This window comes from Chaetodon trifascialis, chromosome 5, assembly GCF_039877785.1.
Source record: "Chaetodon trifascialis isolate fChaTrf1 chromosome 5, fChaTrf1.hap1, whole genome shotgun sequence".
Lineage (NCBI taxonomy): Eukaryota > Metazoa > Chordata > Actinopteri > Chaetodontiformes > Chaetodontidae > Chaetodon > Chaetodon trifascialis.
Genome location: NC_092060.1, coordinates 10,907,284 through 10,930,352, shown reverse-complemented (window position 1 = coordinate 10,930,352; position 23,069 = coordinate 10,907,284). Strand labels below are relative to the sequence as shown.

The 23,069-nt window shown below is 42.2% G+C and overlaps 3 protein-coding genes across 5 annotated transcripts; 2 read left to right on the top strand and 1 right to left on the bottom strand.

Moving 5' to 3' along the window:
- Positions 1–525: 525 nt before the first annotated feature.
- On the bottom strand, positions 526–9,440 carry LOC139331093 (moesin-like). Of its 3 annotated transcripts, XM_070962403.1 has the most exons (15): positions 9,342–9,440; positions 8,644–8,691; positions 8,365–8,448; positions 8,196–8,291; positions 7,882–8,004; positions 7,015–7,166; positions 6,829–6,912; positions 6,604–6,750; positions 5,447–5,543; positions 4,550–4,713; positions 4,283–4,413; positions 3,938–4,098; positions 3,319–3,411; positions 2,498–2,731; positions 526–820 (listed from the first exon to the last, which is right to left on the bottom strand). In XM_070962403.1, exons 1-15 carry the CDS (start codon positions 9,423–9,425, stop codon positions 656–658), a joined length of 1,863 nt encoding a protein of 620 aa, XP_070818504.1. In that variant the 5' UTR covers positions 9,426–9,440; the 3' UTR covers positions 526–655. The 3 variants fall into 3 exon arrangements, with proteins under 3 accessions (XP_070818504.1, XP_070818505.1, XP_070818503.1); XM_070962404.1 differs by lacking the exons at positions 7,015–7,166; positions 7,882–8,004; positions 8,196–8,291; positions 8,644–8,691; positions 9,342–9,440 and having other exon boundaries at positions 8,365–8,423; XM_070962402.1 differs by lacking the exons at positions 6,829–6,912; positions 7,015–7,166; positions 7,882–8,004; ... (2 more) ...; positions 8,644–8,691; positions 9,342–9,440 and having other exon boundaries at positions 6,600–6,704.
- Positions 9,441–10,297: 857 nt separating this feature from the next.
- zc4h2 (zinc finger, C4H2 domain containing) lies at positions 10,298–16,881 on the top strand. The gene is made up of 5 exons (XM_070963055.1): positions 10,298–10,582; positions 11,289–11,460; positions 11,607–11,779; positions 15,610–15,772; positions 16,148–16,881. The coding sequence occupies exons 1-5, from the start codon at positions 10,530–10,532 to the stop codon at positions 16,259–16,261; spliced, it is 675 nt and encodes a 224-aa protein (XP_070819156.1). The 5' UTR covers positions 10,298–10,529; the 3' UTR covers positions 16,262–16,881.
- Positions 16,882–20,174: 3,293 nt separating this feature from the next.
- Positions 20,175–22,131, top strand: asb12b (ankyrin repeat and SOCS box-containing 12b). Its single transcript, XM_070963050.1, has 3 exons — positions 20,175–20,459; positions 21,361–21,889; positions 21,986–22,131. The coding sequence occupies exons 1-3, from the start codon at positions 20,175–20,177 to the stop codon at positions 22,129–22,131; spliced, it is 960 nt and encodes a 319-aa protein (XP_070819151.1).
- The last annotated feature ends 938 nt before the right edge of the window (positions 22,132–23,069 follow it).

Below are 23,069 nucleotides of genomic sequence, written 5' to 3'. Positions count from 1 at the left end.
TTAGCACTAATGGAATTAGATCAGAGCTGAATGTACTATGAACTGATCACAGAGTGAATCACAGAGAGCCCAAAGAAAAACAGGTTCCCAAAATATTTAGAGCCCAATTGCCCTGTTGTGTTCCGGTAATGACTGAGGGTCACTTGCGCTTTTCTGGACTGGAAAACAAATTCAAAATCAGAGGGTGTTTGTGGGAGAAAGCCTGTCATGCAACACTGTGGAGACATCAACTGAATGAAAGTTTTAATCATTTAATTCTTAATCTTTTGGTGCCACAGCTATTTAAAATATAAATAATACATGTGGTGTCTGAACTCTACTGTTTTCATCTATTAAAATATTCATTATTGAGGGAAAGAAGACAAACATCATGATTCCACACTTATGAACAGCAGGGTGTGTCTCATGTGAATGTGTTTTTTGGTTCCTATCAAATCAGATTTGTTTTGTGTTGAAACGCCAGTTAAATCACAGACGCGAAAGGCATCAAAGCACAGAAGCAATATAATTTGTCATCATTTTGTCCTGTTATGTCAGGTTCATTTTCTACCTATGCAAAAATCTGCACCTACACTCCATGATTTTATCATCTATCCTGATCTTTCATCATCATCATTATCTCCCGATCTCAGAGCGGGGCCAACAGCTGCCCCTCTCACATGGACTCAAATTCGTCAATGCGTTGTTTGGTGTTGCCCTGACGAATCTGACGTAGGGTCTTGTATTTGTCACGGCCTGCCCTCACATTCTCGGCGTGGATCAGGTCATTGGGGGTCTTTTTGCTCTCGTCTACAGCTCCAGCCAGCTCGGTGCTCAGGAACTGAAAGAGAACACAAACACTCGGTGAATGAAATCCTCTTCCCTGAGATTCTTTAGGAGACTATTCAGAAGCCTTGCCCCTCTCACCTCACCCCTGCACTGCCCTCAATCCCCATCTGAAGACACTCTATTGTCCATAGTTATTAAGTCCATTTTTGTGTTGAGTCCTCTGTGCAACATCACATCATCTTGTTTTGGTTGTGGAGACCAATTTTCTTTCAGTTACAATAGGTCTGGATGAGATTTGTGACTTGAATACAGGAATAATGATGTACCTGCAACATATTTTTAATTTTTAATTTAATTTTTTATTTTTTTTGTAATTAAATAGAGTGCACTTAGCTGTTGGAAAAACAGCATTTTTGGTGGCAATTAAGCTGCCATCTTTACAGCAGAGTCAAAACCTCTATATGATTGTGTCAACAGACAACATGATTGAATGTAACAAATTAGTTCTTGTGGTTAACAAATGTTAACCACACAACAGCAGCAAAAAAGTGTTTTTCAAACCACAAGCTGTATGAGGTGGGACAAGGAAGTGGCAGCAACCATGGCTGATTGCGCTATGCTAAGACACGTCAGACTTATCAACAATTACTTACTATAAAAATGCAACGATTGAAACAAGACAATGAGTCTACAGCCAGCAGCCCTGTGAAGCTGCCTCAGGACATTCAATATATGTAGCAAAGCTCACAGCAATGGTCATGATATCTCACAAGACCAAACACGTCAACCTCATGCTAGCATGAGAGGAAACGTCAGGTGATGTCTATCCACCTGGTAGATGTCCTGCTGGTGGCACTAGAGGAAAAGTCAGAGGGACACTAGAGTCATTATCCTAAGAGGGGCTGTGGATATCTGTGCCACATTACATGATCAGCCATCCAATAATTGTTGAGACGTTTCTCTAAAAAACAAAAACGTTAGCCTTGCTGTTGTTAGATGAAAAGTCGGGGGATGATCAAAGTCAATAGGAGTCATCCTCTGGGAACCATGAATGTCTGAATCAAATTTCCATTTCCAAATGGCCATTGAGATATTTCAGTCCGACCAACAGATCAAGTCATTTGGAGCCACTCCACGAGCATGGCTAAAAATGTATGTAATGTGAAATACTTGCTCATTTTAGAGGTATAATGTGTAACATTTCTTCATTACAAGGTCTAAAGGTCCCAAATGTTCTTTTTCTATTGGCTATAACTTCAGGGTAACACCAGATGATACTGTGAAGAGTGAGGAAGGAAGTTGACGAACTAGCTAGCGACCCACTCTACTACTTCACACTACTTCACAAAGTCATCAAATTCCATCTTTCCTTAGTGGCAGAAATTAGCTTACATACTGAGCGTTAAATGCAGCCTCGTTTTTTCTGAAGCTATCATCTAGTGGCCATTAGAATCCCTGCAGGTCGATGCAATGACACATTGGCCAGCATTCAGCTAGGCTCATTCCTAATGTATTATTTAGTTATTGCATTACAGTATTTACTAGACCTAGAACCACCAAATTAGAGCACTGAGGGTATTTTTGGATTCACTTATCTGCACTCTCAAAAGCTCTAGGACAGTCCCAGGACTGCTTATCTATAGCAGAACATGACCTCTGACCTGAATCTGAGTAAGAGAACTGCAAATCCAGCAAAATAGGACATGTCATTAGATCTGCTTAACCTTACCTTAAGGTTTTTCTGCAGTCTCTGGTTCTTCTGGGCCTCTGTTACTCGTTCCTCCTCACTGCGGTCTCGGACCATGCCTGGAGAGGTCAGCTCAGCGCTCGCCTCCGCGCTGCTCTCATCCGTCTCGTCGTGCTCATGCATATGAGGGTGGACTGAATGCTGGATGTGGACACCCATGAGTTTAGATTTTAGCTCCTCTTTGGTTCGCTCCAAATCGGCTTCTACCACAACCGCCTGTCAAAACACACAACCTGCAGTGAAGGTTGGATATGACAATAGCCTCGGTGGTCTTTGGTGACATCTGGCACTTTTAACTCTACTGAAGGGGCATTTGACCAAAAACAGGTAGAAAATGTATTTTTCTTTCTCCCTGCGATGTTTCAGTTCAGCATTCATTAAGGCAAAATTTCCTAAATAAATTGCCTTCTATGAATAAAATGATTTCTCATCACTGGGTGCATTAGTCTGCCGTGGCCATTAGAAAACAGAAATAAGGGTAACACAGCTTTATTACCGAATAATGTGGAGACTACATGCAGGTTTAGAGTAGCAATCCTTATTTGTATGCAATGCTTTGCATACACTTCAGGTAAATCTAGCAAACTACGGCTTCACACTGCTGAGGTTTGCTGCATGTGGCAAAGCAATAACATCCAAGAAAGTCATACAAGAGTCGAGTGATATACCTATCTGGGGTTAACATTTCGTTAACGTTAACGTTTCTATTCAACCTGGGTTTAAAGAAGTGTCAAAGATTGCTCTTTGCTCATGTTTGATTCATCCTTTATCTCTCTCATGCTCTCTCTTTAATTAATTCTCACCCTTTTCTGCCATCTCTTTGCCTCCTCATCCTTTTTCTTCTTGGCGTCTTCCAGCTGGGATATCTTTGAGGTAAGCTCTGCCAGCTCAGTGGCCTATACACACACGCACACAAATGGGAGGAGAGTTAACAGCACTCCAGATCGAAGGTCATTGCGCTCTTTCTGCAGCTGCACATGTGTGCCAGACAGAATGTTTGTGTTTGTGTGTGTGTGTGTGTGTGTGTGTGTGTGTGTGTGTGTGTGTGTGTGTGTGTGTGTGTGTGTGTGTGTGTGTGTGTGTGTGTGTGTCTGTGTGTGTGTGTGCGCGTCTGTGCTGTGATATGTTCACATGCAGCACTGTGCCTCAGGTTAATTGATTTAAATCATACTCTCAAGCTGAATTTGTAAATCACTTAATGCCTTCAATACCTCACCAGCCTTGTTTGTAGCTTAAAGGTACTTAATCAGTATGTATAAATATATCATAATGAGTCCTTGATCACAGTAATAAACTGCTGAATGATGACTTTACACCAACAAATCTTTACATTTTCAGGTTGGGAGAAAACCCACCTTATAATTAAAACTATTTCATTTATCTACAGTTAATTAAACCCAGTGCGTAGGTGTGTGTGAGTACCAGGCATTCCTGGTTCTTGAGCTGGGTTTCAGATTGGTGCAGCAGGGCTGCTTTAGCTTCCACTGCAGACCTGCGGTCCTTTTCCAGACGCTCAGCCTCCTCCTGAGCAATTGTCCTCTCTTTCTCCAACTCAAGAGCCCTGCGAGTCTGCTCCTCCAGCTCTGAAACACATACGCACATGTGTGCAAAGATGACCAACACACACATGCAATCCCACACAATATATGCTTCGTGGACATCTTAAAAGCAGAAATACTTCAATACACTAAGCCACACTTTTAGTGTTCTTAAACAGAAAAAACAAAACTTCGTTGAGAAACATTTGTATTCAGAAAGTTGTCAGACCATCTTGGGCTCTCTTTGTCTGCTCTTCAATCTGTCTCAATCTCTCCATCAGCTCCATGGTCTCACGAGCAATCTTCTCTGTTTCCTTCTCAGCATTTTCTCGCTTTTTTTTCTCACTCTCGAGTAGAGCCCTGACAGGAGAATTGTGCATAAATACACATCTGAAAAAAAAAAAAACTACATCTCCTGATAGTTCTTTCTTAAACCAGAGAGGACACACTGTAAACTGTGAAAAAAAGAAGCTGTCATTATTTCCTCCTGCCTTACTTTTCCATCTGCCTCTTGTTCTTCTCCTCCCTGGCCTGAGCCTTCATCTGCTGCACCTCAATGGTGTCAGGTTTACGTCTGCGCATGTACAGGTCATGATTCCCCATACACAAGGCCAGGATACGTTTGTTGATGCGAAGGCGAGGTACATAGAAAACAAAGTCCTTTAACACAAAAATATGCAATCAGTGATTGTCCTCGGGTTGATTTATAAAACACAACATCTCAGATTTGCTTCATAGTTAAGCCTGGGTTTCAGAAATCTAAAGGGATTTGGGAGAATTTCGTTATTTTTTCGAAAGATCTTGGATGCTCTTCTCAAATCTGTGCATGCTACCAGAAGCCAAATTGAAGTATGAGGCTAAATTCATGTTTGTGAATGAGATCAAGCAGCAGCTGCTCCCATTGCACTACTTGCTGTAATTTATGCATTTGCAAAATTGGTTTATTCACCAGGAACAAGGATGTGGGATTTTCTCACCCCTCCTGTTTGGCGCCTCAGTGAATAAATACGAAATGATCATGTAAGGTGTTTGTATGATCTTGTATATAGTTGTGAAAATGTTTTCATAAAAATTGCTTACGCTGAGATGATGAGTACCAGCCTATGCATTAAATCCTCAACTTGATAAGAAGCAGCTATTTAATTGCACCCACAAACATCGATGCAGTGAGGTAAGAGCACAATTCAACATCGATCCAGCTGCATAAAAAGGCAGCCAGTTTGTCTGACTTTAGGTGTGCAGCAAAAAGCACATTTCCGCTCAGTTAAAATCCCTTTTAATTGGTCAGGCGAGAGTGAAGACATGTACTACATTTCCTGTAACAATATGCTTCATAAAGATCCTGCAGAAGCATCATTATTAAGGACCATTAATGATGATGGTTTTTGCCTACTGGAGCTTTCTTGTCGATTGGTTTGATGACGAACTTCTTGTCATTGAAGGAAATATTTCTGATCTCGCTCCAAGGGAAGCCAATCTTTGGGGTCATCCTGTAAAACATGGGCATGGTTTACTATTATGGTCAATGGCATAGTTACAGTAACAGAGGCTATCATATAATCTACACGCAGTTAAAAGAAAGGAAAAGTTTAACAACAGTCTACAACCAAGCTTGCAGCTTTGTGAGGCTGCACTAAAGCTAGAGCTAAACTAGAGCTAAATGATAATGTCAGCATGCTAACATACTCACGACAAAACATACATGCTGCCATGCAAGTTCACCATGTTCACCATTGTAGTTTAGTGTGTTAGCATGCTAAGATTTGCTGAACACTAACACAATGATGAGGATTTCATTAGTTTCACATGTATTTTCTAAATGAAAGTATCACATGTACAGGAATCTTACCCTCATGGGAGCACTAGATTAAATTAAAGTTGCCTTCCACTAAAAACACGTTTTTCTTACTGTTCCTTGATTTGAATGTTTGACCTTCAAGGTGCAGTGGGCTGTTTTCACATTCATCTGCTGAAGGGGAACGTTTCTTCTCTTTTTCTTTCTTTCTGCTTAACTTGAATCTGACGTTAAACCATGTCTGGAGGGCATCTTTAAGGGATCACCAAAGTCGTTACAACTCATCCTGAGAGGAGCATGATTGCCTGAACCAAATATCATGATGGCAGTACATCCAATTGCTGTCAACACTTCTCACTCTGAACCAAAAATGGCAGCCTGATGGTGGTGCTTGAGGGAAAGTCAGAGGTTAGGTTTCATCATCTGGGATTCGTGTCCACCAAATTTTTACTAGTTGTTGAGATATGTCAGTGGACGAGTGAAAACTTTGTCCTGCTGGTGGCATTAAAGGAAAAGCCAAGAGGACGCCAAAGTCCTTATGATTCACCTTGTGGGGACCAGGACATCTGTACAACATTTGGTGACAGATATTTCAGTCAGGACCAAAGTTTTGACTGATCGTCCAACTGACCGACCAACACGACCATCCCTACAGCAATGGTGCTAGCAGGGGAAAAAATAACAAACATGAGCACACAGTGGTAAGCATGCATTGATTCACATCCAAGTATACACATTCTTAAATGGAGACCTGCCTGTCCTTTTTGTCGTAGATGTTGAGCCCCAGTGCGTCCACTCCCAGCCACAGCTCTGATCCTTTCTTGTTCTTGATGTTAAAGTAGTTGACCCCGTACATCTCAAGATCCTGCGCTATCTTCAGGTACTCAACCATGGCATCTTCTCTGTGGTGTCGGGAGATATAATGAACTACAGAACACCTGTTTGCAAGAAATGCAATCATGACTTGATATGATAAGTACCTCAGCATTCCCTTGTGCTCTTGATGCCACACCTGGATTCTTTCCTCCCACTGATTCTTATTCAGCTTGTGCTGCTCCAAAACCCTGGTTTTGTCAGTAAAGAGGATACAGCAATTAGAATTCAGATGACTGAAACTGGAATTAAGTTGAACTTTGGTTAACACTAATATCCACAGGACTCAGTACCTCTGTGGCAGCAGCTTGTCTCTTGTGAGGTATCCCGGTACGTGATAGTCTTTCCTGTAGTCCCCATGTTTGACCTGAACCGCATATGAGGCCAGGAGCACTGCAGTCTCAGGTGGGCAGTATATGTCATCATTTAGGATGCATTCTTTTACCTAAAACAGAGAAAAAGTCTGAAAGATCTGTTTTGACACATGAATCCCCATGTTTTATGTTGATGTCTGTGTTAAGGTATCATACATGATAATGCTACTGTGTTTTACACAGGGAAAAACCCGACGTGTTCTGGTGTTTATTTTGTGCAACTGGATTGTTTTTTTTGTCTGCATGTGTTCTCCTATGGAAAACCTATGAGGGTTAACGGGATCCTTGTGAGTCATCGTGGAACCCCCACTGGTTGTTAAGACAGGTTCAGCATTTTGTTTTGATGGAAATTCATTATTCACCACTGCATCTGCAGGGTACTTGCACAAGCATCGATATCCAGTAAATATGAAATTCATATATTCTTCTTTTTGTATATATCAATAAGTAAATTAATTGATCTGCATCCTTCCATTTTAATTGGTTTTTGCAGTGTAAGAAAGCCCATCATTATTATCCCTTTTTTCAAGACAGGACATTTACAACATAGTGTGTTTACATGCACATTAGTATGCTGGTTATGATTTTTTTTTTTTTTTTTTTTTTTGAGTATCATGGTTATTCTCGCACATGTAAACAGCTTATCTTGAGAAATCAATCAAGTATACAGGGACATGGATAACCAGGTATTTCATGTTTCATGTAAATGCTCTATCCCAAGCATAATTAAAAGGGGTATAAGCCATTAAAAACATCAGTTTCCTTGTGTGTGTTCTCATCTCTAACCTGCAGAAAGAAGAGGCGCTGTGTTGCCTCCTGGATCAGTTCATCGGCGACATCCTCGGGATAAAACTTGGCCCTAAACTTAATCAACAAAGGGTTGTCCCTCTTCACATCTTGAGCTGTCACCTGGGATGGACTCCACACAGCAGAGAGATGCAGAAACAGGAAGAAACAGGTGATAATTAGTCTCAATAGGAGTAATACAGTAGTTTTACCAAAACCATAACCGTGATGAAATCTTCATTCAAATGCTTCAGTCAGGGGAGTCAAGTTATGTCATCAAGGGATATAAAGTTCTGCATAAACATTCGCCTCACCCTCTTGTTCAGTTTGAGCCAGGTGGAGAAGCCTTTGCTGTCCTGGTACTGGAGGCCAAAGAACCAGGTTTCCCTCAGCCCGATCGTCTTTACGATCTAAACAGCAATAAATAACACCATCACACGCTTGTCTGTGAAAACATCGGTTTGATTGTAATGCACAGTGTACCTGGTCAAAAAGCTGTTTGCCGGTTGTGCTGGGCAGGATGGCAAACTCCAGCTCAGCATCCATGGTTGTAACTCGCACATTTATCTGCCAGAGAAAACACTGACATTGAAATACAGGAGGAAACGCTCCCTGCTGGGCATTCATCTGTGGCACTGGAGAGGCATCAAGGAACATGCAGAGCAACAACTGGGTGAAAAAGAACTGTAATCATTTTGTTTGCTCTTTGAAACAATTGGTTGGTTCTTTGACAGCAAAATGACCAAAAAGAGTGTTCCTTACATTCTTCTGTTCAACCAGGAGCATCCAATCACAAGAGGTTGGTGGGGACTACAATCAAAAAATGAAGCCCACAGTATATTTTAGACTTAACTGAGAACATGGGGTTCATTCCATGATGCATAAGCATTAACGACTGGGTCAAAATAATAACACCCATTTAGCGTTAATCTTGCACATTAGCATCAAACCATACACACACATCTGCAGCTGTTGGTATAGACTGACTTGAAAAGCAAAAATAGTTTGCTCCGTTCCTCATAAACATTTCTGAGATTAACGACGCTAGGCAGGTTTTCACAAATTCCCATAATAATAATAATAATAATAATAATAATAATAATAATAATAATAATAATAATAATAATAATGTACTAAAGTTGAAAATCTTGCTGAACAGACTGTTTCAATGAATATTTAGGAAAACAAGAAGACAAAGTTTAACTTGCCACTGTTTTATATAGATAATGTGACAACTCACAATGAATCCAGGAAGGCACACACAACAAATTAGAAACATGTCAAGCGGACAAAATATGATCAGATATTGTGCTCTACAAGCTCTGCTATGGATTAATGCCATCTTGTAGCCTTTATAGTACAAAGCAGGTTCACAAATTCCAATCAAACAACTAACATTTCAACTAAACATGAAACACAGTGAAAATGAGGACTTTAAAAAAGGAAAGGTGGCTACTTACAGTTGACATTTGTGTTTTGGGAATCTGGAGCCGAAACACTTCTTCAGAGAGGTACTTGTAGTAGCCTTTTCTCCGCGGAGTCATATGAAACTGCTTGCAATACCTACAAGGATTATACTTAATGAGAATGGCCCATTGTATTGTTCCCAAGTACTTCTCTCTTGGTTAATCCAATGGCAACCTGGGGCACACGCGCTCTTAGAGAGGCAGCCTTCATCTTCTTTAAAGAGCATTCCTCTGAGATGAATTAGGTGTTGAATGTGTATCTCTTCTCTGGAACCCCAGACAGGGGCTTTGTCTCCCAAAACTATTCATAGAGAGACATAAATCAAATAAATGAGCAGCTTCTGATGTACCGATAGCAGTGAAAGCACCAGCTCATTCTGCTAATCTAATAATCCTTCCAGTTTGTTTTTTAAGCATATGTTGTTATGGCATCGGCTATAGTGGTTTGATGACTGGTGTGGCGGTGTGTTTGGTTTGTAGGCCTGGTGCTAACTGCTCATACTGTGTTTGTGGTCAGACAGTGTGAGCAGTTAGCTCACACTGATCAGAAACAGAACAGAAAATTGTTGAATCTCTATGTTTATTAATGTATGCAAATTCATATAATTGCTCTAGAATTAGTCATTTTAAATCATAAAGTCTTAATTATCTTCAGGTCTCCAATTTGTCCCTCAAAATACTGTCAATATGACAAAATGCTACTTAGTAATACCTCAGTGAAAATATAATAATGTTTATAAAAATTACGATTTTTTCCATGTGGTGTTGCTGCTTTCACTGAAGTATTCTGAGCAGAAAACTTCTTTCAGTGGAGAGAAACTTTCCCTTGCTATGACCATAACCTTTATTTTCTGTTTTTCAGGTGTCTTTATTCCACTCTACAGTGAGTCTGTATTTTATCTAATGTTACATTTGATATTAATGTGCAGTCCAGTTGTTTCCACTGCGTCGTAAAGGGCAGTTTTATGGGGAACTGAATGTTTCCGTTTAATAACAGGCTGTTTGTGGCCGGAGGGCTCGCGGGAGTATGAACCAGCCTTCACGCGTAGCCATGGGCTCAGCGTGCGGGCGCGTGCTCGCGTGCGCGTTCACATCCGCTATTGTGTTTTTATCAACACCGTGACCACCGTGGCCCGACGGGTAACCGAGCTGGCCAGCTGAACGACAAGGGACTGCTAAATCATGGCGGACGAACAAGAAATCATGTGCAAATTGGAAAACATCTTGGAAATACGGTAAGAGCTGGACGAGGACGAGAATTAATGGCTGTGAGATGTTTGACACGTACTGAGAAACGTTACCTTAGCTAACGTTAGCCGACCAGGCATAAGCCCACTGGCTTTTGTTACTGAGCTAGCTAAAGTAGCCGGTCTGCTGCGAACTGTGCCTTTAACAGGTTTTCGCCTTTCTCGTTATAGCTAGGGGTTGGCAAGCAGTTACCACAGCGTAAACAAGACAGAGATATAAATAAGCTGTACTTAGGGTGCATGTGCTTGTGGATCATACATGCCCCGACATTCCAGATGTGTATCAACAAAAAGCCAGATGTGCGTCGCCAGTTATTTCTGTGGGTAAGCTAGCTACGTGGCTAGCAAGCGTATCGGTCTGTCATTAATTCACTAAACACCGCCGGCAGAATGCTGTTTGTTTGCTCTGATGTTTTCTTTGCAGCCACGCTCAGTCACTGTGTAACGTTAAAAGACTAAAACTGTGAACTCATGCACCTAATACAGTCCATTAATCCACCGCTGTAGTAATTGGCCATTCTGCTTAAAATCAATGCAGAACGTCTATTAAGCCATTTATAATTTCATATGAAAGCACTGCATGGCAGCTGGGAAGAGGTATGTGGTGTTGTTGCTGTGAGGGAGATCTCTATCTGTGCATCTGTGAGGAAGTAACCTGACAGTTGGTGTCTTTTGTCTGTCCCACTGCCTGCAGGAACAAGACTGTCCAGATGCAGAAGATCAAGTCTCGTCTTAAGATCGAGTTTGAGGCCCTGGAGTCCGAGGAGAAGCATCTGAAAGAGTACAAACAGGAGATGGATCTGCTTCTACAAGAGAAAATGGCACATGTGGAGGAGCTACGGCTCATCCATGCTGATATCAATGTGGTGAGTGAGTACTACAAGCTCCCCCCACAGAGGAAGTGTGACTGAAATCTCAGTTCAGCGACAAAAGTGACTGGAACCAACCACAGATAGCTTAAACTGAGCATACTACATGTGTATTTTTGAAATATTCAATCCTGTTCCCACAGATGGAGAGCACCATCAAGCAGTCGGAGAATGACCTGAATAAGCTGCTAGAAACAACTCGCCGCCTGCATGACGAGTACAAACCTCTGAAGGAGCATGTTGATGCCCTCAGGATGACTTTAGGTCTGCACAGACTCCCTAACCTTAACGAAGAAGAGGAGAAACTCTCCCTGGAGTCAGTATACCCACATAAACACACACACACACACACACACACACACACACACACACACACACACACACACACACACACACACACACACACACACACACACACACAAATACAAATGCATGCTAGACACACTGAAATTCTTTTCAACAGATGGTCCTCGATAAGGTGTGATTAACAGTGCTTTATATCATCTTTAGGGGGTTTTACATTAACATTGACACATGCTCTAGTGTCAGAAAACATCAGTAAATATTTCTAACTACATATGAAGGCCTGTTTTTTTTCTAACTTTTGTGTATGATAGACTTAAGCATATGATGAACATTTTTCATTTGAACTTTATTGCCGTTGTACTTTTGTCATATAAACAGTAAAAATCACAGAATTCACAAGTGCAAAGTACAGTAAATGTGAAATACTGTTATGGCAGCTTGAAAAATACAGCAGCGAGCAGACTGTAAATATTCACTGGTCACTGGTCACTACTGCTGAACTATAATGACGAGGCAGTAGCAGCATTGTGCAACAGGCAAGACGAGAGCGCCTGTTACAGAGTTACTGAGTAGCGTAAATTGATTATTAATACGATATTATCATTCAAGACTTTAAGCAGTGGAAGTTAGTTATAAATTGGGCGTTTGTGAAATCAGGCAGTTCACCTTTTTTTCCTTTTTTTTCTCTTACATTTTACATTTTTTTTCTCTTCACATTTTACATTTAAGGGTTGCACAAAAGCAACCCTTAAATGTAAAATGTTCAGATGTAACCAGAAGACTGAGAGTAATGTGGTTGCATAATTTAAAAAGCCAAGGAGGAATTCAGGTGATGTGAAAACTATTTGAGATAAATCAGTACTCAGAGGGAGATCAGTCTAATATAACTCACTGTAATTTGATAAGGACAGGGACCATTTGTAAGGAAAGTAGGCCATGAACCCCTAGATCAGATGGCCTTAGTTTTATCTGAGAAGGTTAGGACTGTTTAGCTGTCAATACCTGAGGAGACATTACGCTTTTAAGTAGAGATAGATTCATAAAAATTGTTTGCTTTTGCTTGCAAGGAATTAAATAACTTTCAAACAATCACGCTTTAAGCGATCAATGGTTTTAGATACAGAATATTTATTTATGGTTATTATTCATAGAAAAGGATATATTCAGTCTGTGGAGCGGAGATGCCCCAGTGGGGACAAATCATCACAAACATCTGAATATACTGATGAATTTTGACTTGTATTTTCCTGGAGCAACAGTATCTGTGGCTGAGGCTGAGAGTCGGTTGATGCACTTACATTCCCCTTTGTCAAAGTCCAAGACGTCATTGTGTTAGCAGATAGAGGAGAATATTTCTGAACGGTATCATCGTGGACAGTGCATCACTAGTGTTTAGTGAATTCTTCAACAGTAGGTTTGATCAAATTCATTTATGACAGACTATGAATAAAATAGAGCTCATTATGAAGTGAATCAAGAGTAAAATCTCAAGTAACATTTACACCTCAGCAAATATTAAATTTTCTGAATGATGATTATCAAAGAATTTGATGCAACACAATGTTGCACTGTTTTTTCATCAAACAGATCTGCAGGACAGCCTCCATATGTGGCGTAAACACGTCGGACAAGTGGGTCTGACGGAGACCTAAGTTCTGTGCTTCAATCCATTTCTGTGTCGCGGAAATCTTTGAGCCATAAATTAGTTACATATGCAGGAGCTCAGTAGATTTCTGTCTTTAGGTATAAGTGCAGTTTGGCCAAAGTAAAGCAACATTGTGCAGTAGCACATGACTGCTTGCAAACATGGTTATTTACAGCGACATTAATAGTTTTACTGACAGTTCAGCAGGGTGGTGAATGATAGTACAGATTATGTCAGTGAGGCATTTCATTGGCTGTAAATGTTAAAATGACACATGACAAGACAGGTGGTCCTCGGTCATGAGGACACGGTCTACTTCCTCATAGAGATGTTTTGGATCAGAGTTTTAGGTCAGATTTCTCAAATGTCAAGGGTGGCTGGCACTTCCCTGCCTTTTTCGTCACAATGATGTCATGTTTTTTTGTTATGATGGGAATGGCAGGCAACACGATGGAGCTTTTTTCCTGAAGACACTGAGGTTGATCAAAGCTGAAGCGTGGCATTTGAATAATGAAAGGCTCAAACAGTAACCGATAGGTGTTCTCTTGATGGACAGGTCTGTTAGCCTATTCAGAAATTCAGGTGCAACTAAATTTCCCCTCTATTGTCCAGATGCTTTGGCTTCAGAAAGTGTCAAAGAAGTCAGTAAGCAATTCAATTTCACTCTTCAGACTGTCCTTGTTATCCCAAGGTACAGTCCCATCTGCACAGACTGCTGTCTGACATCCGTCAACAGTGGATGACATTAAGATTGGACTGTTTACAGAGCAAATCAGAGATGATGGAGCTAGAATACGGATGTGAGGTCGATCTCGGTGTTGCACCAAGAGACTCTCGGGTCGTGTTTGCTTTTTGATTTTATCATCCGCAGACATTTTGCTGGGCAGGAAACTGGCTCTTTCAGGCTCCAAATACAGACCAGTGTGCCACTGGCCTGTGGCCCTTGGGATTGAGGTTTATTTATGGTCAGGGGTATTTAATAGGGCCAAGGATCATGTTCATGTTTTCAAGTGTACGTCAGGACCGTTGCAGAAAGTGACTTTTTATCTGTAGTGATTCTGTGACGTTTCTACTCACTTTTGGAAAACGTTTCTAACTTGAGAGAGGATTTCAAAACAAGTTGGAATTTTTCACTTCAGTGGGTTTGGATATTTTATGCGGTGTAAACTGAAACTGTCTTGGTGAATAAAGTTGTGAGAAAGTGTGCTGGGCTTCTGCTGCTCTGCACGCTGACAGCACTGCGGGCAGGCTGGCTTCTCTGTTCGGCCAGATGGTAGTCGTCTCTTTTGCTTCTTGGTAGCGTGCTCCTTGAGGTTTGCTGTGTTTATGAGATACTTAGAGAGTTGTGGTTTATCACTGTTGGTCCTCAGTGGTTATTCTGGGAAGTCAGAACTCATCACAGGGAAAGATCGATATGATTATGTCTGGGGAGATATTTAAACTATCACTTGGATATCTAGCTGCCAGCCAAATAATTTGAGGGTAATTTTAACTAACAGTAATAGTCCCCACTGTTACTGTTTTACAAGGTGTGATGGTTAGAAAATTAAATCACACCTCACAGGCCAGTGGGGTGTGGGCACATTTTAAGGTATTAATATATCAGCATAAAAATGAGCACTCTACACCTCTGTTATAGCAAACACAAAAAAGAACAGAAATATTAAGTTTATGAAAACAAGAGTGACAGAGAATCCATGTCATATTTGTACAAACTTGTATTAAGTGTGAAATATTGAAAAATGTGTGTTTGGGGCTTTGGCGGATCATAGTTACAAGACATACAACCCATTAAAGTTCTGCGAATGCTCTATCACAAACCTATTTTGAGCGAAACCAGAGACCGTAAAGAAATGGGATATCACTTTTTTTACTTTTGAAAATGAGCCAGTCAGGCATAAAGTCCAAGGCCAAATTTCTTTCCCAGCCCTCCCCTGCCCACACACACGGAGACACTCACATGCAGACAAACACTCTCACAATGACTGTACTTTTGCTCACAGTTGTACATAAAAAGAGGATACGTGAGATCGAATATGATGTTGTCCAATTTAAGCCTCCTTTGTGTTTGCTTTTGCCACTCCACGTCTCTTGATACACAGCGCGGATGGGATAATCTCAACCGTGATAAGACTCATCGGCTCTAAATAAGAATCACAGCGAGCCAAGGTTCTATCTTTCTTTGCTTTCAACAGTTACTTTGAGAAGCAAAAAGCGGAGTGGCAGAAGGAGCCGCATGAGCCCGCTATCCCAGAATCTCTCGCCGCCGCTGCAGCAGCAGCACAGCAGCTTCAAGTGTCCCGGAAGCAGGACGCACGCCAGACGGCCACCTTCAGGCAACAACCCCCGCCTATGAAGGTAATGCGGCTACCGACCTAAAATAGCAGTCGGCCGTGAAAATTGAAAAAAAACATATATAAACAGTATATATTTTTCAAGCTTGAATAGTCAGCGGTCTGACTTAATTACAGAGCAGCCATGACAGTTAAATGTGTTGCACATAGTTGTTTCTTTCCTAATGAAAAATAACTATTACTGTCCAGTGTGTAATTGGCTCAGATTAGGACCATATATGGAGAAAACAATAAGGAAAAGTCAGACACCACCATAGAGATGAACAAATACAAGCTGAAGCTCAGTCAGGCACAACCTGACGGAGTTGCTTATCTCTACGGCACAGCAAGGAGGACATAATAGGAAGCTTTTGCTCTAAATTTCTTCCCCTCTCTGCAGGCTTGCTTGTCCTGCCACCAGCAGATTCATCGTAATGCTCCCATCTGCCCACTGTGCAAGGCCAAGAGCCGCTCCCGCAACCCGAAGAAGCCCAAGAGGAAGCCAGATGAGTAGATCCTGCTCCACCTTCAGCTTCAGTTAAGGGACCTGGTCCAGTGCGCTGATCTAACGTCGGCCGCATACTTCAAAATATGTGGCTGAAATGACAGATTGGTGCTTCAGGACAATTTCCTCAAACAGTCCTCACTTTAACAAATTGTCTTAGTACCTTTTTCATAAACTGTCAGCAGCTGATGGAGGATCTGGTGTTATTCTGTTGTTTGTTTTTATCAGTGTTTTGGATGTGTTTATATGTAATCGTATGACTTCTATAGTAGCTTTACTAGCCCCTAACTGTGTAACTGCAATAATGCAAACAGGAACTTGTTAAAATGTTCAAATAATTTTGCCCACATTGCCATTGTTTATTGCCTTAGATATTGTACTGTACTTTATATATTTTTTATTTTTTTTGCAATGCATGCTTCCATGACTGTCTGTTGTGCGTATTTTTGTGCCAATATAAAAATCAAATAGGTTTAATTGCAAAGCTAAATGAAACACCATGTTGTTTTAATGTTTACAGTGTTCAAGTGACCACGAGCTGGAGGGGAAAAAGGCCAGACTCATTCTCTCTGAATCGTGTTGTGTTTAACTTTAATACAGTGATAAAATAAATGGCTGTTTTGTACTAACCTTGCGAGCATGTCCCTTTTCCCCCCCCCCTCAAAACAAAGGCTAGACATTCGTCTCTATTATTTCCCGGTGTGAACACAAACACAGCTGCAGCTGAGCAGGCCGACCCAAGACACAACCATCAGCGTATGGATCAGTGTTTATTGGACGAACAGGCGAGTTTAACAAAACAAATAGGTAGGAATATGTTTGACTCCACCACAGCACCGTCCCTTTTGGTGTGTTAATGCCGTGCCTGTCATCTCTGCAGCTCTCTGTCTGAAGAGGACAGGGAGGTCTTTGCTAAATGAGTTCCTGTCGCGTTTTTGTCAGGGTAACCCCTCATTTCATCTGTTGCCAGGGCAACTCCACGTTCCTGAGTCGTTGCTAAGGCAACCCAGGTTGCTGTGACCCGCACACATCCGCCAAGTAGTTCCTCCCAAATCCAGTGAGAGGCGTCCACGAGCTGTGGGAGAGTTTATACAAACTCACCCTCTTGCACGCTCCTCTAATAGAAACAGTGTTAATCCATAAAATAATGCGATCAATCCAACTAATACATAGCAGCACCTAGAGTCATTAAGCCTGCGCACGCTCGTCTGTCCTTAAAAGTCACTTACTCCGTAGCTCCGGAGTGTGTTTAGTCTGCCCTTCAGTGTTTGGAAGCGCAGTTGTGTCTTCTTCCTCCTGATAAAACTCTCCAAGGCCAGAGAAGCCTGTTCCTGCTCACACGCGCTGCAGACAGCAGGATCGTGGAGCTGCACCTCTGCGGCCTGCCGTGAGAGATGAACACATGACAGTTAGAAAGAAAGAAATAAGAGGGTCTTTTTCGAAAGCATTGATAATCCTGTGGGAAAACTGAGCCTCTAACCCGTCTCATCTCCTCCTTCAGAGTTTTGAGCCTCAGCATTGAAATGAGTTGAGGGGGGGCGGGCTGGACTTCGGGGCCTTGACATGTGAGACTGGGAGAGGTTTGGTCTCTGTGGTCTCTACGCTGGTCCCAGGCCACAGCTTGTCTCTCACACTCTGTCCTCTGGCTCCCTCTGTGTTTCTGTCTCCTCCTCTCCTCTCCCGGGGTCTCTTGTTGCTGCTGTTTGCTCCGTACAAGAGAAATCTTTCTTCTGCAGTGGTTCCTGAGGGCTTCCTCCTCCGCCTCCTCCATTCTGCACGAAACACGTCTTTAGCTGTATGTGCTCAGTGTTTCGTGTTGAATGGTATGCGGTCCAGATTTGCGGGGGAACCAACCCTTTACTGCATTTAGGAGTGAAATATAAAATGATTTGTTAACAACAAACAAATGTTATTCCTCCTTTAACAAACTGTTTACGAGCTTTCTTCTTTCACTGCTCACCACAGCTGCACTTCCTGCCATCGGCGCGTCACTACTGCCATCTGGTGGTCGACAGGGGCACAGGAAGGGGAAGCATATGGACTGCACATGCACACAAATACTATAAATACTGTACTGTATATAGTGACAATCCTATGTACAGCAGAAGAATGTACAGCGAAAAGTAAAGTGATGTGAATCATAAGACTGCAAAATCCAGCAAAAAAAACATGTTCAATATTCAATATTTACAAGAAAAATAAAAATTTGCAGTTAAGAATAGGCTAAAAAAAAACCAAAACAAAACAGAGAGGACATAAACTTAAATTTATGTCAATGGTCTTTGGAAGGTGGTCGGCTTTGTTTTGCATTTCAATGATACATTTCACATTCAGTGCTGTATGTATGAGAATACAGAATTAAACAGGAGTTCTTATCAATTATTTTTTATTTGATATTTTAGAAAAGGGAAAAGCTGCTGTTTCCATTTTTGCCATTCAATATATAACAATTGCAGTTTAACCGTAAAGGTCATTTACAGCACAACACATCATTTACTCTTATGGTATTGCTATAATGATCTTATTCTGTCAGAGCTTTTGGGTCAGGATTCAGAAACTTTTAAAGCAAATCTTAGTAATCCACATTTAACTGTTCCACGTCTGTGTGCTCAAATAAATAAATAAAGTTTCCTCCTCTATTTGTGCAATGTCAGGAATCTGGACTCCTGTGCCATCTGCTGAAAGAATGTGGTGTGTCACAGCCTCCGGTCTAAACACGGGGCAGTATGAAGACATGGGAGGGTTTGGCAGAGGAACAGCTGACTGGCTGCTCCTCTGAAGCTTATGACAGTTGAGCAGCTGACACTAAAATGGCTGCCTAGGAGTGAATCAGGGAAACAGGGTGATATCAGGGCGCGTGCTGTAAACTAAATGCCTTTCTTGATGATTATGGTTATCGGTGATCACACTGGGAAACGCAACAAAGCACCTGTGGGCTGTCGTGTCTTTCACTTCCTGTTTGACAAGCTGAAATGAAAAGTGAAGAATTCTAAAATACTTCACCGTGTGACCTGGAGACGCAGACATCTCACTTCATTTTTTGGTTTTACTCAGGAAACAGGGAAAGACCGTCACACTCACCAATCACCAGCTGAGTGTCACACTTGTATCACCTTTCTAATTATAAACTGAGCCTGGGCTCTCCAAGAATGGAAGTTTAGCCAGGCCCATCTGTGCCCTAAAATTAGCCCCCCCACCCCCCAGAAAGGAGCTCTGAACCCCCCCAACACACACACACACACACACACACACACACACACACACACACACACACACACACACACACACACACACACACACACACACACACACACACACACACACACACACACACACACACCATACTGCACTTTTCACAACTCACACCTCCTGAGGAAGAAGCACCACACACTCCTTGGAGGACCTTTCTTTCCTTCTGTTTTTCACGTGACTTCTGAAAGTTCTGAAAGTGTTTAACGTCTCTTCTGATGTCTTTGGGAATACCATCAGCCAGTGTCTAAATGAGGTAAGTGTCTTGTTGTAGTAAGTTTCAGTTTGCTGGTCGTTCACACACCATGTAAGTTTGTTTCTCCTGAGCCGATTCTGTGGACGTTTAGCGGAAAAGCGTGAAATTTTTATGTCTAGAGTATAAAATGTACTTGTGTGGCATTATATCTGCTCTGTTCAGGCTGTATTACTGTGATTTAGCTTACATACAGTGATTATGTCGTGTGTCATGTAAACAAGCTTAAGCTAACACTGTATAGTCAGTCTGTATCTTTCGCTGTCATGATGTTTGTTATGTTGAAATAAAAATCAACATCACAATAAAAATAAGCCAATATGACAAGAATATGTGTATGTGCTGTCTTGTCATCTTCCTCTGCCTTGTGTGCCATTGCAGATGGAAGAGCTTTGACTTGCATCAGCCTGCACTTGCATTATGGTTCTGGGGCAAGCTGTCAGCATGAGTTTGATGGACATTTCGAAGATCTTCTCCCTGCTGCAGCCTAAGGAGGAGGATGAGGACAATGAGCAGTGTCAGGCCTTGAACAACGCCGTGAGCAGCGACAACGTGACTCTGCTCGCCGAGCTCCTGTCTCAGGAGAGTTACAGGAGGTCTATTAATGCTCGGAGCGGCTGGGGGGTCCCAGTAACCCCCTTGCGCACTGCTGCTGCTCTGGGACACTTGAGGTGCTTGGAGTTGTTGTTGGAGCATGGTGCAGAGGTGAGATAGCAGGAGAGCGTCTTTCAGATGAGGATGGCCAGATGGGTCTTTGAGAGGAGGCGTGGAGAGGGCGGGTGGGGAGCCACCAGGAAATGTCCTTTTTAAAACCAAAATTATATACTGAGCTCAGCCATCACATATTTCATTTAAAAACAGGTCGCTACATTCTTCCTGCAGATCTTTTTTCTATATTAAAAATGATGGAGTAAGAAATGAGACGTTCACTACTTTACGCTTCAGGCATCAAAGCAGCACTTATCTGTATTATTATGTGAACAATGGATCAAATGACTTAAGTGTAATATGAAACGGGTCACTGGTAGGAACAAGCTCACACAAAATTATTACCCAACTCCTCAGTTCGCCTCATTTCTCTGCATCAGAAGCAGCAGGCAGCTGTTTTCAGTTCACACTGAGAGACCACCGCCAAACTACAGATGAACAATATTAGAGAGGAACAAAGTGGAGCATTTAGCTGCAAAAAAGGCAAATATGTTCCTCTCAGGAGTTGGTGGAGACAAAAACAGAGTAGAGATGGTAAATGGCCTGTATTTAAATAGCGCTTTTCTAGTCTGACGACCACTCAAAGCGTTTACAACACTAGTCTGCATTTACCCTTTCACATGCGATGGCTAGGTCACCAGCTCACTGCAAGCTTTTTAACCATTCACACACACTCACACACCGATGGCACAGCCATCCAGAAGAGGAGAGTGAATGTTGGGCTTCAAATCAATAAAAAACTAAATGAGTGTTCAGTGTCTTCTGTCAATGTTGTGTTTACAGCCAAACAAATCTATTAGTGCAACTTTAATGATATGAAGAGAACTCAAAAATTCACTTCACAGAATGTGCTTCCATCTGTTACAACATGTTGGTGTGCTGCTGTGTTTGAGCGCAGATTGACAGCCTGGACGTGAAGGCCCAGACGCCCCTGTTCACAGCTGTCAGTGGGAAACATCTGGACTGCGTGGTGGCCCTGCTGAAGGCTGGAGCCGATCCTAACGGCAGCCAGTACAACAACTGCTCCCCGGTGCTGACTGCCGCCCGGGAGGGCGACGTAGACGTGCTCCGGGAGCTGCTGAGGTTCGGAGCCGAGGTGGACGTCAGACCCAAAGTCCCAGAGTGGGCCTCAAATGCCACGGCCTGCAGAGGGCCCCTTTATATCTCAGCTGTTTATGGACACCTGGACTGCTTTAAACTGCTCCTCCTCCACGGGGCCAACCCCAACTACAACTGCACAGATGAGAAGATGCTGGCCAGGATCAAGCAGCCAAAGACAGTTCTGGAGGTGTGCCTCCGTTATGGCTGCGGGGTGGAGTACATCCAGCTTCTCATAGACTTTGGGGCAGACGTGTATTTGCCTACACTGATCATTGACAAGACTACAAAGCAGAATGAAGCTCTTGTTCTGCTGCTCAAAGAGAGAGGTGAGACGTCAGTTATAGTTGTGTTAAGCACTGCGTTGCGTGAATGTCTCGAAATGCTCATGTTGATCCACCTTCTTTTGTCTGTTTGCGCTCCAGTTTTTCCCAAAACACTGATGTCGCAGACTCGGCTTGCAATTCGAAGATACGTCCCTCTTGCCAATAAGGAGCTGGCCATTGACAGTTTGGACATTCCTCTGATTCTGAGGAACTACCTGAAGCACAACACCTCTGAACTCATGTGAAGCCCTCGTTAGTATCTGAATACAGAGCCAGTGTCATTGTTGTCTTGTTTACTTTTTTACCTCATTGCTGTACACTCTTGACTGGATCACTGATTTCAAGCTTTGTCATGTTTTCCTGCAAGTATAAAATGATAAGAGATGATCCCAGTGCACTAAATTCTTGTCTTTCTTACATCCATGAAGATTGAAGTTTGTGACTGCCTGTAGGTCAAGTTTAAATAGATATTTCAGCTCAAATACAAAGCTCACTGGACACTCAAACATGGTGAGATGGTCGTCCTGATGGGCTCCATGTTGGAAAATCTGTCCCATGCTCGGCAAGTGTAACGCCACAGTTGACCACTAGAGACCACAGTAACACTGTTTATAGCTCTTGTCCAAATTGGAGGCCTCTCACTGGCAAACTAAACATGTTATTGCCTCTTTGCAGCACCTTTAGCTCTGTATTTTTCCACAGGTGGCATTACACATCCTAATATAGTCTCACTTGAGTTATCTAGACATCTGAATACAACTGGAAAAAAACACAAACACACACAGAGACGGTGTCTGTATCACACCAGGGCGTCTTAGATCTTGCCTGAAAAACAGCCTTGCATCTTCCAAACATGAGGAAGTGGAGGCTACACTTGAGCACGGCCAACTGGGAGAATATATTTGCATAAGTCTCATTATTTATTGATTGCAGCTTAGTTATTTGCAGGCTGCAAGCTGAGGCTGGAAGTTTGCTGAAATCTTTCTTTTGTGACTCGAGAACAGCATCTTGATAGTGTTTCTGTCTCGTGTTTGTATGCCTGAACTTCCTTCTTCTGCAATACATCCAGGAGTTAATGAGTCAGCAGCTGGGAATGGGACTTACAAACAGGAAGTGATGTCACATGACAGGAAAGGCCAGCACACAATGCTCTCACTCAGGCACTGATGCCTCGACACGCAGG